The sequence below is a fragment of the Oncorhynchus nerka genome, linkage group LG11 (genome assembly GCF_034236695.1).
Source record: "Oncorhynchus nerka isolate Pitt River linkage group LG11, Oner_Uvic_2.0, whole genome shotgun sequence".
Classification (NCBI taxonomy): domain Eukaryota; kingdom Metazoa; phylum Chordata; class Actinopteri; order Salmoniformes; family Salmonidae; genus Oncorhynchus; species Oncorhynchus nerka.
In genome coordinates, this window is record NC_088406.1 from 42,132,529 (window position 1) to 42,151,680 (window position 19,152).

General features: G+C 42.3%; 1 protein-coding gene across 3 annotated transcripts in view; it reads left to right on the top strand.

Moving 5' to 3' along the window:
• The first annotated feature begins 1,682 nt into the window (after positions 1–1,682).
• Positions 1,683–19,152, top strand: part of LOC115136892 (alpha-2-macroglobulin-like) — a 34,447-nt gene continuing 16,977 nt past the window's right edge. For 2 of the 3 annotated variants that reach the window (XM_065024544.1, XM_065024545.1), the window contains exons 1-18: positions 1,683–1,874; positions 2,373–2,553; positions 2,881–3,037; positions 3,680–3,732; positions 4,781–4,801; positions 5,145–5,310; positions 5,430–5,514; positions 6,093–6,243; positions 6,367–6,487; positions 6,834–6,943; positions 7,091–7,261; positions 7,570–7,803; positions 7,997–8,063; positions 10,391–10,536; positions 10,930–11,079; positions 11,421–11,570; positions 11,774–11,861; positions 12,028–12,187. In XM_065024544.1, the coding sequence (XP_064880616.1) occupies positions 1,789–1,874; positions 2,373–2,553; positions 2,881–3,037; positions 3,680–3,732; positions 4,781–4,801; positions 5,145–5,310; positions 5,430–5,514; positions 6,093–6,243; positions 6,367–6,487; positions 6,834–6,943; positions 7,091–7,261; positions 7,570–7,803; positions 7,997–8,063; positions 10,391–10,536; positions 10,930–11,079; positions 11,421–11,570; positions 11,774–11,861; positions 12,028–12,187 (2,297 nt within the window). In that variant the 5' untranslated portion in view covers positions 1,683–1,788. The remainder of the gene's footprint in view (positions 1,875–2,372; positions 2,554–2,880; positions 3,038–3,679; positions 3,733–4,780; positions 4,802–5,144; positions 5,311–5,429; positions 5,515–6,092; positions 6,244–6,366; positions 6,488–6,833; positions 6,944–7,090; positions 7,262–7,569; positions 7,804–7,996; positions 8,064–10,390; positions 10,537–10,929; positions 11,080–11,420; positions 11,571–11,773; positions 11,862–12,027; positions 12,188–19,152) is intronic. The other variant, XM_065024543.1, reaches the window with a different exon arrangement.

The window sequence follows — 19,152 nt, forward strand, 5'->3', positions numbered from 1 at the left end:
CCTGCCTGCCGTCCTGAACCTTGCCCCACCACACTGGATTATTGACCTCTGCTTGCCCTGACCCTGAGACTGCCTGCTGTTCTGTACCTTTTGGACTCTGATCTGGATTACTGACCTCTGCCTGCCCCTGACCTGTCATTTTGCCTGCCCCCTGTTCTAGTAATAAACTTTTGTTACGTCGACACTGTCTGCATCTGGGTCTTCCGTAAAACGTAATACACACCTGTTAATCTAAATGCATTCCAGGTGACTACTTTATGAAGCTGGTTGAGAGAATGGCAAGAGTGTGCAATGCTGTCACGAGGCAAAGGGTGGCTATTTGAGGAATCTGAAACATAAAATATATTTTAATTTGTTTAACACTTTTTTGGCTACCTCATGATTCCATATGTGTTATATCGTAGTGTTGATGTCTTCACAACTATTGTACAATATAGAAAATAGTAAAAATAATGAAAAACCCTTGAATGAGTAGGTGTTCTACAACTTTTGACCGGTAGTGTATAGTCACAGACTTGTTGACAAGAATGCAATTCTGCACTTTGCTAAAAGCTGCCCAGAATCAAGTAATTGTCCAATTATCACCACCAATGTAGAACTAGCAGTGTGCAAGGACATACAATATACATAAATGCTTTGCAGATTTGAACTTGGTCAGGGTACAGTCAGGCTTGGCTCCAGGATGACATGCAGTGGTGTAGAGGTGCCTGAAGAAGTGGGTATACTCTAATATGGCCCTCTCGGCAAAGGAAGGGGCCCTATGGGAAAAATGGTTTTCCTATAGTTTTTTTGAGGTTTCAGGTTATCACTCTCAAATCACACTTTATGTATAGAAAAACGACCACAATTGTATGTTCTCAGTCCACAACAATGCTTTACCCACATCAGAAAACAATGTTTTAAGTCTGGAAAAAAAAAATTGAACACATTTTTAGAGGATGTAGTTTAATTCAATTGCCACCCAGTAAAAGACCTGGTTAGCAGTATTTCTGTACTGTACAATGTCCTACGTGTGACGGCAGAGTTTGCAAAACAAATGCCCTCCTGATTGACAGAAATCATCATGATATCATTCTGCCAGGTAGGCTTACTTTGCAGTCAGCATTTTAATTGGGAAGGTTAGAAATGTTTCTTCAAACAGCACCACTGGCTTATCAAAAATTCTTACAGGCTTCATAGTTTAATCTTCCAGGTGCACAATATTTTCTGTGGGGGAGTTTCAGAAAAGCAAACTAAATCAAACGAAGTGCATATTCTATAGTCATAGCTGATGTGAAATGTCGTTATCACCACAAGGGGAGGGTATTATAGATTTTTTGTATTCATTGTTAAACAAAATATCTTACTCTGAACAATTGTATTAGTATGAAATACTCTTATTGTTAATTTTTTTTCGAGCATACCATACAGCTCAATATTTCTATAAATTATTTTATAGTATTTTTTTGCTCATCAATAATTTTGGACCCAACTGTATATTATGAACAAACAAAAAAAACAGGCATTGCATGCAATCTATTGAGATGTAATCAGGTTATAATGCATGCCAATGCCATGCACAATGTACTGTATGCATATTAATGTTGCATCAAGAGAATCAGCCAATCACACCACTGAAAATCACTGTTATTGACACGAATTAGTCAAACATTCACAACGCTTTTACTTCAATCATTTGCTAGACCAGTTCCTCTGCTTGTCCTCTACACAGTGCAGTGGTGAAGTCTTGCCAGTAGGAATACTGGGACATAGGCTGACTTGTTTTTTTTGTATTTCTCTCCTTGAGTCATGGTTCCTTCTGGGCTTCAGGTTTGGAGATGGATACTCTTTGCCTGCTTTCACTGGCTTTGTGTCTGTCAGGAGACTCCAAGGCCGTAAGTAAATCTGCACAGTCAGTTATAATTGAGTAATCAGATGTGGCGTCTCATCCTGGTGTAACATTCTCTCTGTGAGAGACAACATTTAGAACTGCTTTTTATCTATCCTTTCTACAGATATTTTGTTCTGTGTATTTCAGCTACACCTACACCTTAGTATTCTTTATCTTTTTATCTTATAATTATGATTTTTGTTACATTTTTTTATTAATAAATTCACTGAAAACCTGCACTAACGCATGGTATATTAACCGTATTGCATTTTTCATGTAGCCTGTAGCCTACTTTTGTCCAGCTAATAGCCGAAGCACATATCAAGCAACATTATGGACAAAACGTTAAAATCCTGTTGCTGCAGGATTATTTTGACATTACTGGTCAAATTAAGATCCTAGTTTCTTGTTTAGAGGTGCCCTCTCATTTTGTATTGATTTTCCTGTCTGTTTGTTGGTTTGTGCATGTGTGTGTGTGTGTGTGTGTGTATGTTCTCTGTAGGGTTTACATGGTAGCCATTCCTGCAGTAATCCAGGCAGGCTCAGAGGCCAAGCTTTGTGCCAGTCTTCTGCAGCCCAACGAGACCCTGGTAATGACCATATCTCTGATCGCCAATGAACAGAACAAAATACTTCTCCAGGAGAGTTCTGACCAAGAGTTTCACCGCTGCTTCCAGTTTCAGGTCAGCTCAGCACTGGTCGACATCCAGAACCATTCAATAAGAGTGTACTTTCTCTGCTTTGTGACGCATCTCTTAATTTTCTATGTAATACCAGGTTATTTCATGGGAAATATCAATGTGGTGGCTTACAATACTTTTTCTGGGATTCAGGCTGAAATTCTACATCAAAAAAAGATGACATCAGCTACTAAAGTAAAATCACTTTTAAAACACACTGATGAAAGAAAACGTGATTAAATCGGCACAACCTTGACTTTGTTAGCAGCACTTTCTTACCAACTGAGCCTCACAGGATCATGTGTTTTTTGCACATTGTCTCCCTTTCAGGCCCCTCATGTGGAGAATGACGAAGTGCAACATTTTAAGGTGAAGGTTCAAGGTGAAACATTTCAATCGACAGAGGAGAGAATGGTCATGATTAAACCCTACAAACCGATGACATTTGTCCAAACAGATAAACCAATCTACAACCCGGGACACACAGGTAATTTTACACAGAGCCAGTACTCAATTAGTCTGCTTGCTAAGAAACAGGACAATTAGGTGGTATCATGTTTCTATGATAGTTTTCTCTTTCATCACATGTTGCTCCTAAGAGACACTTGAAACAGGACCAAAAATTCCACTGTAGGTTCACTGAGGATATGTACACTGGAGTTTGAACCAACATACCACATGTTGTAAGGTGTTCCTCTCCTGGACATTATCATTTGATTACATTTAGCTCATTCATCCCCCGTCCTCTCCCATGTAACTATTCCCCAGGTCATTGCTGTAAATGAGAATCTGTTCTCAGTCAATTTACCTGGTAAAATTAGAGAAAAAAAAGACGTGATCTCGATAGCGTAACGTGATATCGCAGTGCAGTTTTCATTTATCTGTGGTTGATTAACCTTAGTACCAACAGTGTAAAATATTATCCAGAGTAGATGTCAAAAGTTTGTCTTGCAAAATTCTAGTAACTCTCCTGAAAATCCCTGGTTTTCCATAAATCCTGGTTGAACAATTCCTGGAATCAGCGAATCCTTCGACAGAGAGTTCTGGAAAACATGGGAAAGTTAGCAAAAGTACGCTTCAAAGATTCTCATTGAGTGCTTGTCTTTGTCTTGTCTTTGTCTTTTTACAGTGCAGTTTAGAGTCATCACCTTGGATACCAATTTTAGCCCTGTCAATCAGCTGGTGAGTGTTGAAAATGTGAAACATTGAATATTGAAAACAATGACCAATCTCCACTATTTCAAACAAAAAAACAGATACAAAAGAAGGATCACAATGTCACATTACTGTCTGATAGACATAGCAATCAGGTATTTTATTAATTATTTTTTTTAACCCTTTTTTAACTAGGCAAGTCAGTTAAGAACAAATTCTTATTTTCAATGACGGCCTCCCGGGGAACAGTGGGTTAACTGCCTGTTCAGGGGCAGAACAACAGATTTGTACCTTGTCAGCTTGGGAATTTGAACTGCAACCTTCCGGTTGCTAGTCCAACACTCTAACCACTAACACTATGTATGATATTGTCCTACCAACTCAACTCTGCGATCCTGGTTAGAGTGAGAATGGAAGGTTGGGGGGGTTGAGACATACCAAAGACTCTAAAAATTGGACCCGATACCTCTCTGCTTAGCACTCAATATTAAGGTCCAGCAATAGATGAGTATCCTGTCCAGGCTACTTCACGCTACAGAAAGAGAACAGAGGCACCTGCCCTATAGGACGAGGATTATTATGTACAATATACTGTATTTATACTATATTTTAATTGAGCAATCAACTAGCCACGGCATGTCATACATATCTTGTTAGCACTCCATAAACAATAGGACTTTGGAAATGGGAAATGTTTTGAACAACTATTGGGCAAAATCCCAAATCCAACTCTTTAACCAATGTTATCTGTTTGATAAGGCTACACAAACAGTTGAGACACATAGCACTCAGGGCAAACATACGGTACATGCAGAGGTTCTCTAAGTAAACCTGCGTGGGTGGATTTCAAGGTCCTCAAACATTCACGGCAAGACATGGTGTTTTCCACTCAAAGGAATGCGTAGGAGTTTTTTTCCGTTAGAGTCCCAATGCAAAAGCAACATGTTATGTTTAATTGAAGAGACAAAGCCAAGCATCTGCCTAGTTCCTATAGTTGTTGACAGCTTTGCTCCTCTTTGGGGGGAATTTGAGAGTTCATAAAACATTAACCAGTCTTTTGTCTTGCCTTTCACAGTACAACATTGTGGAACTGCAGGTAAGACCCATATTAGTCTATCAATGTATGATGACTCATTGTAAATACTAGTACATTATAAGACAATGACTCCACCAGCTAGGTACTGTAGGTCATCATTCATTTCTACATGGCAGTTACCAGAAGACTCCCTATCTGCTTTATGTGATCACATCTGGGCCACCTTCAGCAAGCAAACTTCAGAACGTTGCGAATAGAGTAAATGTCATGAATAGAGCTGATGTGACTCTTTACTCTTCATGTCAGACAGGCATGTTTGGCCTACATAGCATCATTTGTATGTGAATGTTCCACAATGTTGCACCCTGCTAAATGTGTAGTCCCTTGTTCTATGAATCAACAGGATGTTCATCAGAACAGGATTGGACAGTGGGTCAATACTACATCCAATGGCAACATTCTGCAGCTTTCTTACCCCCTGAACTCTGAAGCACCCGTAGGAACCTATGCTATTGTAGTGTGGATTGGTGAAAACCAAATATACCATCACTTCAAGGTAGAAAAGTATGGTAAGTAGAGCTTCTTTCTTTGACCTTTCATGCTAGGAAATATTATGGATCTGGAAGTTGAATCAATGAATCACGTTTCTGGAACATTCATGAGTTGGCTGCGGTTCCCTCATCTCTAGTTTTGCCAAAGTTTGAGATCAAAATGAACCTCACCGATGAGATCAGCGTTGTTCAAGAGGAGTATAAAGTAGAAGTGTGTGCAACGTGAGTCAACACTATCACTGTTTTGTAATGCACTGTAGTTGTGCAAATGTCACTGTCTATTTAATCGCATTTCGCTAATGCAGACCTTGATTCAAATTCAAATACTTGAATACTTCATGCATTTCAACCCAGGTCTGTTTGGTCCTGGGGGTATTTGAAATAGTGTATTTAGAAACAAGTATTTGAAAATAATCTAGGAAATAGAAGTTCTTGATTGGGAAAAAATATTTCATAAATCCTCAGCCGGGTTTATATTCATAAAGCCTCTCAGAGTGGGATTGCTGACCTACGATCAGGTCTCTCCTGACCTTGTTCATTCTGATACAGAAGTTTACACTGATCCTAGATCAGCACTCATACACTGAGAGACTTTATGAGTACGGGTCCAGATGCATTGGCAATGTTGAAAACACTTGACTTCAAGAAAGCCTGCAGGTATAATGCATTGTAACTCGTAAGGATGCATGTATGAGCCTTTGTAATGTCTCATATAAGGTTTATAATATACTACGTCTCTCTAAGTAGGAAATATATTATGTTTTATGTTTTTTATGTGTTTTATTCTGAAATAAAATCAGATACACTTATGGGCAACCTGTACCTGGTAAAGCAGAGGTAGAGTTGTGCCGACCCTTAGGGCACAATATATTGATACCAATAAGAATTGATGAGAAAAATCCAGAAGGAGTTCCTGATTATTCACCCCCCTGCCATAAAGAGTCAATAGAGGTCTGTATGCTTTCCTGAAGAAACTATATACTTGTTTTTACCATCATATTACATTTGAAAATGATCTGGTTACAATTATTTAAATTATTTCCTAATGTGTGTGGTTTTGCTTGCTTTTCCCAGATGGACCAAACTGGCTGTGCTTCTCATGTCTTCAACATGTCAATTTTCACAAAGGATGCTGGCCAGAAAATGCTCATAGACAGGCTGAGGTTTAATGCAAAAGTAGAGGAGGAGGGGACAGGCAAGTCATTTATCTTAACAATTTGGAGACGGTAGAAGTGATGACAACATTTGCCTGAAGTCAAATGAAAACTGTTTTTCTTTTCTTGAGAGTGAATTACATAATGTCAAGATTGCATGTTTAATTAGATTGTGAAGATTGGCAAGACCTGTGTATTTGACCTTTGGTGCTACATCCTCATATTATGCTGGTTTTATTCATGTCTTCGTTTGTAATCGTGTTTTTACTACGTTGAATAAGCTGCACTGGAATTCAGCTCCTGCATTGTGAACTGCCATTGTGCATCATGGTGGCGTGTGTCGTTGTGAAATAAACCATCCTATTTTCATTTGTTTTCCTTTGACAGGTATTACACAGTCAAAGGAAAAACACATTGCTCTCTCCTATGTGATTGGAAAACTCACATTTGTCAACACACCCAAAATCTATGAGCATGGATCAACTATCGAGGGCAAAGTGCGTCCAAATACAGTGTTATTGTTTCTTAGACTTAGTTGAATTGCAGATGCCATTTGTCTTTGACATTCCTGTTTACTTAACTACCAATGGTCGGTAACAATGACACACATCACCACTTACAACTCCCCCCCCCTTTCCCCTCAGATTAACGTTGTTCACTTCAACAACACACCTATCGCAGACATGCTAGTCTACCTTTTGGAGGAGAAAGCCTGGTCCTCACATCTTCTACAGAACCTAACCACGGACAGTCATGGTACTGCCAGTTTCTCCCTCAACACAAGCAGTATTGCCATAGAGAATTTTAACCTCATAGTAAGTATGAGGTTTTGAAAGTCTGTCTAGGTTTAGGAAGACTCTGAGACTCTGAAGACTCTTTAAGCTCAACCCCAAATCTCGCACTTGTCATGCTCTTGTGGAGATCTTAGAAAATTCCATTGGTATAATAAGCAATATGGTGAAACCTCCACCTAGCCTATCAGAATGCAGGGTGGAAATGTTAGTTACCATATATACAACTGTGAAATCCTCTCAGATCTCCACAAGTATATTGTACAGGGTCTAAGGGTTGATTTGGGATTGTGCCTTTAGTTATACTCTTTATTCTCTCTGTTGTTTTCCAGGCAAGCATCACACCTCAAGTGGAGAACAGTAGATACAGGGTCCCCTATTTCAAAAGAGGGCACCACATGCTCTCCCTGATCCAGCCCATTGCCCCTCACAGTAAAACATCCAGCTCTCTGGCTATTCAGAAGATGGCGAAACCACTGGCATGTGGGGAGGAAGTGTCAATCACCATCCAGTACGCCATCGTAGGGGAGACTGTCCCAAAGGGCTCTGTGGATGTCATCTACCTGGTGAGTAGAACCAGGAACAAGTTGTGGACAACCTGCAAACCCAGGTTGGCACCCTATTCTCTAGTGTGCTACTTTTGACCAGGGCTCCGTGGAGGAAGGATGTCTCTATACAACACCAGTACTTCTCATCATATCCTTCTTGCTGACTTGATGGGATAACCGGGATAACTGTTTTTTCCTTTCCCTCCTCCAGGCCTTATCCAGAGGGGTGATAGTTCAGCATGGACATATCAAGGTTACTGTGCAGCAGGGGAGTCCTGGTGAGGGAGTTTCGTTAAGTAATTATGAACGTACTTGAAGGTGCTTGATGACAATGACAATGAGGATGGTTACATGCACACAATAATGCGATTATTGTGGATACTCAGAATAAGATAATACTTAAAACGCTTTGCAAGAAGAACAATTTACATGGATGTCTGAAATCAGGTTACTGACGGCAGTCTGATGAATGCAGAAATCATCGATCAAAACAAATTTTCTACCTCAGTGGACATGCTATTTTTGAGGTCAGACATATAAAGTTTGCATGTGAAAACTACTTCTAACTACTTCTAAGACTTTTTCCACATTTTGTTAAGTTACAGTCTAAAATGGATAAAAATTTAAAAAACTCAGCAATCTACACACAATACCCAATTATGACGAAGCGAAAACAGGTTATTAGACATTTTTGTATATGTGTTAACAATAATAAACAGAAATAGACCATCGAAATTGAGCTCAGGTGGACCCTGTTTCCATTGATCATCCTTGAGATATTTCTACAACTTGATTGGAGTCCACCTGCGGTAATTTCAATTGATTGGACATGATTTTGAATGGCACATACCTGTCTATATAAGGTCCCACAGTGATTGTCAGAACAAAAACCAAGCCAAGAGGATGAAGGAATAAACCGTGGAGCTCCGAGACACGATGGTGTCGAGGCACAGATTTCTGCAGCATTGAACGTCCCCAAGAACACTGGCCTCCATCATTCTTATATGGAAGAAGTTTGGAACCATCAAGACTCTTCCTAGAGCTGGCCACCTGGCCAAACTGAGAAATTGGAGGAGAAGGGCCTTGGTCAGGGAGGTGACCAAGAACACGATGGTCACTCTGTCAGAGCTCTAGAGTTCCTCTGTGGAGATGGGAGAACCTTCCAGAAGGACAACCATCTCTGCAGCTATCCACCAATCAGGCCTTTATGGTTGAGTGGCACACAGCCAAGACAATGCAGGAGTGGCTTCGGGACAAGTCTCTGAATGTCCTTAAGTAGCTCAGCTAGAGCCCAGACTTGAACCCGATCGAACATCTCTGGAGGGACCTGAAAATAATTGTGCAGCGACGCTCCCCATCTAATCTGACAGAGTTTGAGAGGACCTGCAGAGAAGAACGGGAGAAACTCCCCAAATACAGGTGTGCCAAGCTTGTATCGTCATACCCAAGAAGACACAAGGCTGTAATCGCTGCCAAAGGTGCTTCAAGAAAGTAATGAGTGAAGGGTCTGAATACTTATGTAAATGTCATATTTCATTTTTATTTTATACATTTGCAAAAAAAAATCTAAACCTGTTTTTGACATTATGGGGTATTGTGTTTGGATTGATGAGGGGGGAAAACATTTTTACAACATTTTACAACATGACAAAATTTTAAAAAGTCAAGGGGTCTTTCTGAACTAAAGAGGGCAGATCGCTGGGAAGGTGAAAGCACATGTGCAGATCAAATGCACTGCTCGAACACCGATGAAGGTGTTTACATGTCCTAATAATGTGAAAGATTGCTCAGAAAACCAGGGGCCTCATTCACAACCTTTGCTTAAATGTATCACTAAATATCCACGTGCGCCATTTAAGAAAAGACTGCACACACATAAACATTGAGATACATAAACTAGGCGCACACCCGTTATTTGTCAGAACTGTCGTTAAACTGTGCGTGCGTGAACGAGCATTATAACTCCGCCTGGAAAACGCTCATCATTCAACTGTTATGGTGACAGTAACGTCCTTATTGGCTGTATACTTTCAAAGTATTGGAATTAGGCCAAGACAGTATCTAAATGAAATGGCAAACTTGATTAAATGAAATGGGCATCCATTTCCTATTATTTTAGAATGCAAAGATAAAATAAATGTTCGGTCTTCTCACTAATGGCAAGAGATAGCATCTTGTTATATGTAGCTACCTGTTTTTTGTTATGAATATGAGCGTAATTTATTCCTGCACAAGGCTATAAGCTACTTTTGCCTTCTTGCAATGCAACACTTTAACCACTAGAAACTGTGCATTCGCATGGTCTGGAGTTTGCAGGAGGATAATAAGCACATTCTCACTTTCTCACAAGATCAGTTTTTATAAATACCAAGTTTTGTGTGAAAACTGGCACATGCATGTTTTGGTGCATATTCTGTGCATACCTAACGTTTCTATGTCTTGTATTTTAATAGGTGTATGCTTTCATCGATTTTGATCATGCATCGATTAAAATAAACAAAGTAAAGTGACTATTGCATAATCTGCGTACTGCCATAATCAGTTTACTATCGAATTATTACTGTGAATGTAAACGTACTCAGTGTGACATGCTCTTGTGTTACAGCAACTGAGGGTGAAGTCACCTTGAAGTTGGCAGTGGTTCCAGAGATGGCGCCAGTGGTACAGGTCCTTGTGTACAGTATGCTACCCAGTGAGACTGTCATCGCCCACAGCATGAACTTCCCCACTGAGAAATGCTTCAGGCACAAGGTGTGTGTATATGTGGGCATGCTTCTTCCTGTGTTATACTCTCTGGCTTCTGCACATCACAAACATACTATGTTCATTTTATGGAATGTATAAAAAGTGTCAAGTATTTCCCATGCACATAGATATCATTCCGTGTATAAAGGTGTATATGTATGTACACTTATGTATTTTTTTTTTTTTTTTTTTTTTTTAACCTTTATTTAACCAGGCAAGTCAGTTAAGAACACATTCTTATTTTCAATGACGGCCTGGGAACAGTGGGTTAACTGCCTGTTCAGGGGCAGAACGACAGATTTGTACCTTGTCAGCTCGGGGGTTTGAACTCGCAACCTTCCGGTTACTAGTCCAACGCTCTAACCACTAGGCTACGCTGCCGTATGTCATGTGCACTAGGTGTCGGTGGAGTTCTCACCCTCACAAGCAGTTCCAGGGGAGGAGAACACCCTGCAGCTCTCGGCCCAGCCCGGCTCCCTCTGTGGCCTCAGTGCTGTGGACCAGAGTGTTCACATCTTGGAGCCAGGGAAGAGGCTGAATGCTGACAAGGTAACAGAGCTCGGTGTAGTGAATATCAACGGTCATACAGTACCACCATATAAACAGCTTTTGTGGTGCTGGCAATACAAGCAACTTCAGGGGACTAAGAAGTGACAACAGCAGACTTGGAGTGGGTCTGTTCAATGTTGGCCATTTGGAGTACCTTCATCAACTGAAAAGCACCTCCCTATTGGTTCATATTCTGTTCAGGGCACAGAAACCATTAAAAACGTTTAGCAATGGAAAACGAAACTGAGCATTTCTTATTTGACAAGTCTAAGTAGTCCCTACCTTCTGTTTGGTGCCCAATGAACAACGTCATTTCACATCTCCTTATTATCCCATTCCAGATATTTGATTTGTTACCAGTCAAGGAGACAACACACATTCCCTATCAGCTTGAAGATCCAGTAGCATGTTTACATGTAAGACCAAGGAGAAATGCAATGCTATACCCAGGACAAACTGAGGAGAAAAATGAACCTTATGAAGTTTTTAAGGTAACTTCAGCCTTGTTTTCTCTTAACTTGAAGCCTCTTTTCCTCTCTCGTAAGAATCGGTTACCATACTGTTAGCATGCATTCATCTCCTTAAATTATCAATTTCTAAAATAGCCAGTTTGAATAAAAAAAAACACATTTAGAATAGAAAAATAAAACTGAGACATTCATTAATATTGCGCTCTCTTGTTTGTGATTTCTAGAAACTGGGACTGAAGCTGGCAACTAATCTGGTTCTAAGAGTACCTTCCTGCCTAAGTTTTAAGGGAACCCAGTACCATCGCGGCCATGGTGAGATGTCCTTCTAACCATTTCTTACACTTGTCATTGCCAGAAGTATTTGGTGAATCTTGGGAAATGTTATTCTAACATGAGGTCACCAGTGACCTCAGCATTCTGTCTGGTTTGACCAGGCTCATTCTAACACGAGAATAATGATTATGTTTTGTTTTAATAGGACGCTATATAAGCTACTCTCACCATCGAACCATGGACGGACTTCTGGTGGCTCAAGCTGGAGCAGCTGGAGCAGCTGGTGGCCTTGCACCTCCACCACCCATACAGACGGTCCGTACGTTCTTCCCTGAGACGTGGATATGGGATCTTGTGGAAGTTGGGTAAGAGCACTGCACAGTGAGGCTGTTGCCTTATAAACGTCACTAAAATAATGTGCGCACATCGATGAGGCAGAAGGTGATGTTTCTGAACGGTCAGATAGTTAGCAACAATAACAAGAGGCCATGTGGGGAATAGTAGGTGTCTCGTTTCAGCTCGTTGTGTCTTCTTATTGATACCATCTCTTGTTTTGAGGTGTTTTGACTCATGTCATGTCTATGCTAATATGGCAAAACATTTGCTAGCTTGCTACCAACAACTGTAACGATGTATTTGAGAGACAACAAGTGCTCATTGTGCAAATGTATTTATGTTTTCAATAAACATTTGAAGGCAAAATATAGTTTAGATGTTGTTAACAGTCTAAGCCAACCCCGTCTGTTTTGCTCCATATTTCCGACCGTGTGGGTTTTGTTGCTAAACATCCAGTCTATCACAGTGCCATTAGTTTTGTCACCAAAGCCCCATATACTACCCACCACTTCGACCTGTATGCTCTCGCTGGCTAGCTGGCTCTCGTCGCCAAACCCACTGGCTTCAGGTCATCTATAAGTCTTTGCTAGGTTAGGTAAAGTCCCGCCTTATCTCAGCTCACTGGTCACCATAGCAGCACTCACCCCTAGCACGCGTTCCAGCAGGTATATTTCACTGGTCACCCCCAAAGCCAATTCCTATTTGGCCGCCTTTCCTTCCAGTTCTCTGCTGCCAATGACTGGAACGAATTGCAAAAATCACTGAAGCTGAAGACTCATATCTCCCTCAACTTTAAGCACCAGCTGTCAGAGCAGCTCACAGATCACTGCACCTGTACATAGCCCATCTGTAAATAGCCCACCCAACTACCTCATCCCCATACTGTTTTTTTCTTCTCCTTTGCACCCCTGTATCTCCACTTGCACATTCATCTTCTGAACATCAAATCAAATCAAATGTATTTATATAGCCCTTCGTACATCAGCTGACATCTCAAAGTGCTGTACAGAAACCCAGCCTAAAACCCCAAACAGCAAGCAATGCAGGTGTAGAAGCACGGTGGCTAGGAAAAACTCCCTAGAAAGGCCAAAACCTAGGAAGAAACCTAGAGAGGAACCAGGCTATGTGGGGTGGCCAGTCCTCTTCTGGCTGTACCGGGTGGAGATTATAACAGAACATGGCCAAGATGTTCAAATGTTCATAAATGACCAGCATGGTCCAATAATAATAAGGCAGAACAGTTGAAACTGGAGCAGCAGCACGGCCAGGTGGACTGGGGACAGCAAGGAGTCATCATGTCAGGTAGAGAAAGAAAGAGAGAAAGAGAGAATTAGAGAGAGCACACTTAAATTCACACAGGACACCGAATAGGATAGGAGAAGTACTCCAGATATAACAGATAAAACTGACCCTAGCCCCCGACACATAAACTACTGCAGCATAAATACTGGAGGCTGAGACAGGAGGGGTCAGGAGACACTGTGGCCCCATCCGAGGACACCCCCGGACAGGGCCAAACAGGAAGGATATAACATCTATCACTCAAGTGTTTAAATTGCTACATTTGAATTATTTCGCCACCATGGCCTATTTATTGTCTTACCTCATTTACATACACTGTACATATACTTTTTTTCTATTGTGTTATTGACTGTATGTTTGTTTATTCCATGTGTAACCCAGTTGTAAATGAGAACATGTTCTCAGCTAGCCTACCTGGTTAAATAAAGGTGAAATATACGGCTGGCTTCCGGGTTGGATGCGTGCTGTGAGGACACATGACTTTCAACCTTCAACTCTCCCGAGCCCGTACGGGAGTTGTAGCGATGAGACAAGATTGTAGCTACTAAAACAATTGGATACCACGAAGTTGGGGAGAAAAAGGGACAAAATTCAAAAAACAAAAACAAAAAAAAGGCAGCCAAGCATCGATCATCATGTCACCAGAATAAAACCCTCAATATTTATTGGAAAGGAGCAGGATGGCCCTTATGGGTATCCGCACCTATGTAGGACATGCACAGACTAGGCTAGTAAACATAAAATCTCGTTGTCGTGCCTCATTATTTTAGATGATACTACGTGGTGTCAGAAGTGGTTTTAATAATCACATAAATGTAAAGGACCTATTGCCAAGTTTCAAGTCAAGGAGGGCACAGTGTTGGAGATGAATGGCGCAGATCATCATTGGGCTAGCTATTGGGCTAGCTAACGAGCAAGGACTAAGTTACTGCTAGCAACATGTTGCAAGAGGAAGAAACTGGTGGTGTTTCAGGGTTTGCAACTCCAAGATCAACGGGCTCCCACGCAAACATGGACAGGCCAGTGGTTAGTGCTGACGGATTTGGCATTAGGCCCCCAGAGAATTTTGATTGTATGGACATTCAAAACTGGTCAAAATGGATCAGGCACTTTGAAAGGTACAGAGTAGCTTCAGGCTTAAATGTTTTTAAAAAAGGAGGCATTTCAAATTAATACACAGATCGACTCTATGGGTGATGAAGCCAAGGATATGCTAAATGCTTCACTGTTGACTGAGGAAGAGAAACTTAACTACTGTGCCGTTAAAGACTGTTTTGAAATGCATTTAGTAGGGAGACAACATTATATTTGAGAGAGCTTAGTTTAATGTGCACAAACAGGAGCAGAGTGAAACCACCGACAGTTTTATCATAGCTGTTCACAAGCTAGCGGAACATTGTCAGTTTGGCACACTCAGGGAAGAGCTGATCCGAGATCGGATTGTGGGAATAACAAATATCTCACTTTCTGAAACGTTACAGTTGGATTCCCAGCTTACCTTGTCCAAGACTGTAAACCAGGTTAGGCAGAGTGAGACAGTAAAAAGACAGCAGACGATGCTACGCCACAGCAGCTCCTTGCAGACTGAAGACAGCAAGGAAATACATGCGTTTTCATACTGTGCTAACAAAAAAAACTAAGGGGAACGCAGAACAGAGACAGACGTGGAGAAAACAATCACAGACAGCACCAGTAAGCCAATTCAAGTGTTTGTCACAAATATGGGAAATCCCCTTTCCACAGATGGAAAGATTGCCCAGCAAAGGATGAGGAATGCAGGAAATGTCACAGGAGAGGACACTTTTCAGCTGTCTGTCAATCAAAGAAAATGCATGAGGTCTCAGCGGAGGAATAGCAGCTACAGCAGGCCAGCATCTGTCTGGGAAAAGTAAAGGAAAACAATGTTGGCTGACACTCAGACATTAAACTCAATGGGGAGGTTGTGTTATTTAAACTAGACATAGGGGCAGCAGTGACAGCAATCCCCACTAGGCTGTATAGCTATAGCAGAGATGGCCCTTTTCTCTCTACAAACAAAAAACTGTACGTGCCCAGTAATAAGATATTACCAGTGGTAGGGCAGTTGGTGATTAAACTGGAGAATAAAGACAAGAATGCCATCCAGCCTGTCTTTGTCATTGATTATCTGGCCAGACAGTTGCTGGGGCTGCCAGCAATTGAAGCATTGCAACTAATTTAGAGAGTGGGCAAACTGGAGGACCCAGGGGAAGTTTTCAAAAAAACATTCCCAAAAGTGTTTTTGGCCTTGGAAGGCTAGAAGGTGACTACAAAATCCACCGAAAGATGATGCGGTCCCGTATGCTCTTACCACCCCGCCGGGTGCCAATCCCTTTATTGGCAAAAGTAAAGGAAGAGTTGAGGAGGATGGAAGAAATTGGGGCGGTGTCTAAAATAGACAGTCCCATTGACTGGTGTGCAGGGATGGTGGTGGTCCCAAAAGCCCACGAGGGAAGGCACTGATCACAGCAGACACACTCTCCAAATAAACATCCATTAACAGAGGAGGAGCAGTGTCTAGAGGGTGAGGTACAGGTGTCCATTAATGCAGTAAGAGAGAGTCTACCTGCATCTCAGACCAAACTGAGGCAGATTGCAGAGGAGCAACAGTGATAGTACAGCAGTGCAAAAAGGGATGGCCCAGGCAGGAGGACCTGTCTCAGCTGCTGAAGCCCTATTGGGAGCACCAAAGGGATGGCCCAGGCAGGAGGACCTGTCTCAGCTGCTGAAGCCCTATTGGGAGCACCAAAGGGATGGCCCAGGCAGGAGGACCTGTCTCAGCTGCTGAAGCCCTATTGGGAGCACCAAAGGGATGGCCCAGGCAGGAGGACCTGTCTCAGCTGCTGAAGCCCTATTGGGAGCACCAAAGGGATGGCCCAGGCAGGAGGACCTGTCTCAGCTGCTGAAGCCCTATTGCCCTATTGGGAGCACCAAAGGGATGGCCCAGGCAGGAGGACCTGTCTCAGCTGCTGAAGCCCTATTGGGAGCACCAAAGGGATGGCCCAGGCAGGAGGACCTGTCTCAGCTGCTGAAGCCCTATTGGGAGCACCAAAGGGATGGCCCAGGCAGGAGGACCTGTCTCAGCTGCTGAAGCCCTATTGGGAGCACCAAAGGGATGGCCCAGGCAGGAGGACCTGTCTCAGCTGCTGAAGCCCTATTGGGAGCACCAAAGGGATGGCCCAGGCAGGAGGACCTGTCTCAGCTGCTGAAGCCCTATTGGGAGCACCAAAGGGATGGCCCAGGCAGGAGGACCTGTCTCAGCTGCTGAAGCCCTATTGGGAGCACCAAAGGGATGGCCCAGGCAGGAGGACCTGTCTCAGCTGCTGAAGCCCTATTGGGAGCACCAAAGGGATGGCCCAGGCAGGAGGACCTGTCTCAGCTGCTGAAGCCCTATTGGGAGCACCAAAGGGATGGCCCAGGCAGGAGGACCTGTCTCAGCTGCTGAAGCCCTATTGGGAGCACCAAAGGGATGGCCCAGGCAGGAGGACCTGTCTCAGCTGCTGAAGCCCTATTGGGAGCACCAAAGGGATGGCCCAGGCAGGAGGACCTGTCTCAGCTGCTGAAGCCCTATTGGGAGCACCAAAGTGACTTCCACTGTAATGGAGACCTTCTCATGAAAGGACAACGGATAGTTATCCCAGAGACTCTACAACTAGAAATGCTAGATGGAGTGCATGAGGGACACATGCACTGTATTGTACTCAAAGTGGGCAAAAAAGTTATTTAATCTGCCTGGGAGCAAGACATCCTGGTCCGTGACGGGGCTGGTTTTCTTTTTGTAATCCGTGATTGACTGTAGACCCTGCCACATACCTCTTGTGTCTGAGCCGTTGAATTGCGATTCTACTTTGTCTCTATACTGACACTTAGCTTGTTTTATTGCCTTGCGGAGGGAATAGTTACACTGTTTGTATTCGGTCATGTTTCCACCTTGCCCTGATTAAAAGCAGTGGTTCGCGCTTTCAGTTTCACACGAATGCTGCCATCAATCCACGGTTTCTGGTTTGGGAATGTTTTAATCATTGCTATGGGAACGACATCTTCAACACACGGCACGTTCTAATGAACTCGCTCACCGAATCAGCGTATTCGTCAATGTTGTTGTTTGACGCAATACGAAACATATCCCAGTCCACGTGATGGAAGCAGTCTTGGAGCGTGGAATCAGATTGGTCGGACCAGCATTGAACAGACCTCAGCATGGGAGCTTCTCACTACTTCCAGCGCCGACAGAGATGGCCGCCTCGCTTCGCGTTCCTAGGAAACTATGCATAGGGGGAAGGAGAGAGAAGGCTCATAGATCCACAAGCTCACCCAAAAAGGGATGTGAAGCCACCAGAGTGGCTAAAAGACTGTGTTGCGTGAATACAATACATACTGTTGGGGACCATACCCAGCAAGTGGAGAACGTACCTAAGATAATGCATAGGAGGTCAGACTGTGTAATGTAATGCTTTCATAATGTTTCAGGATATGAAGTAGCATGTTAAAGAGAATAATATTATTGTTAATTTGAGAGGGGAAGATGTAGTAGGATGGCCCTTGTGGGTATCTGTACCTATGTATGACTTGCGCAGGCTAGGCTAGTAAACATGCTGAAGCTAGAACCTCGTTGTCCTGCCTCCTTATTTTAGATGATACTACACTCATCATCTTGCGCTTTTAGCACCCTGTGAAGTTCATCATTACTTATTTCATCCGTAGCCTAATAAACTGCCTGCTTTCCTGACAAATGGTTGTGGGAGGACCACAACATGTCATCGCGTGACTCCAAGTTTACTCTGATCTGATGGCTATTATATCAATATTTGGTCATAAAAGCGTATTCCACCCCCATTTCTCGCATAAATCATTTTCCAGACACAAAAACATCCCACCTTGTCTAGCGTATTGTGTTATGTCGACGTTTTGAAAGTTTACAGACAAATGTTGTTTCCCTGAACAAGGCAGTTAACTCACTGTTCCCCAGTAGGCTGTCATTGTAAATAAGATTTTGTTCTTAACTGACTGGCCTAGTTAAATAATGGTTACATTTTAAAACGTAACTGCTAAAATGGTATGATTCAAGAACCAGTGATGCATTTGGGGTTTGACAACTAGGCAATTGTTGTTAATATTTTACTATCAAAATGATTTTCCAGAATATTCAGATGTTTTTGTTCAATAACGATTAATTTGTCTACATCATTTTTGCCACTAATATCACATAGGCTAATTCATTTGGGGCTAATTCACCACCTGAGGAAGTGGTTAGGAGATCGCTAACTCTAATTGTTGTTATTATTTGACAATAGCCTATTACAAATAGTTAGCCTTCTTACTGATATCTAACAGTATATTTAATGTATATGGCTATGCACCCACCTTGACAGGCCTATGCACCCACCTTGACAGGCCTATGCACCCACCTTGACAGGCCTATGCACCCACCTTGACAGGCCTATGCACCCACCTTGACAGGCCTATGCAACCACCTTTTTAATATTGCCCTTTGTTCAATATTAAATACAATTCAGATCAGAAACCTGGGCCCATTATCTCTTGAACAGCAACAATAGTGGTTGCTTTCAATTGAACCTTTATTTAACTAGGAAAGTCAGTTAAGAACAAATTCTCATTTACAATGACGGCCTACAATACTGTGTCTTTCCCGCCATTAGACCTACATTTAGAA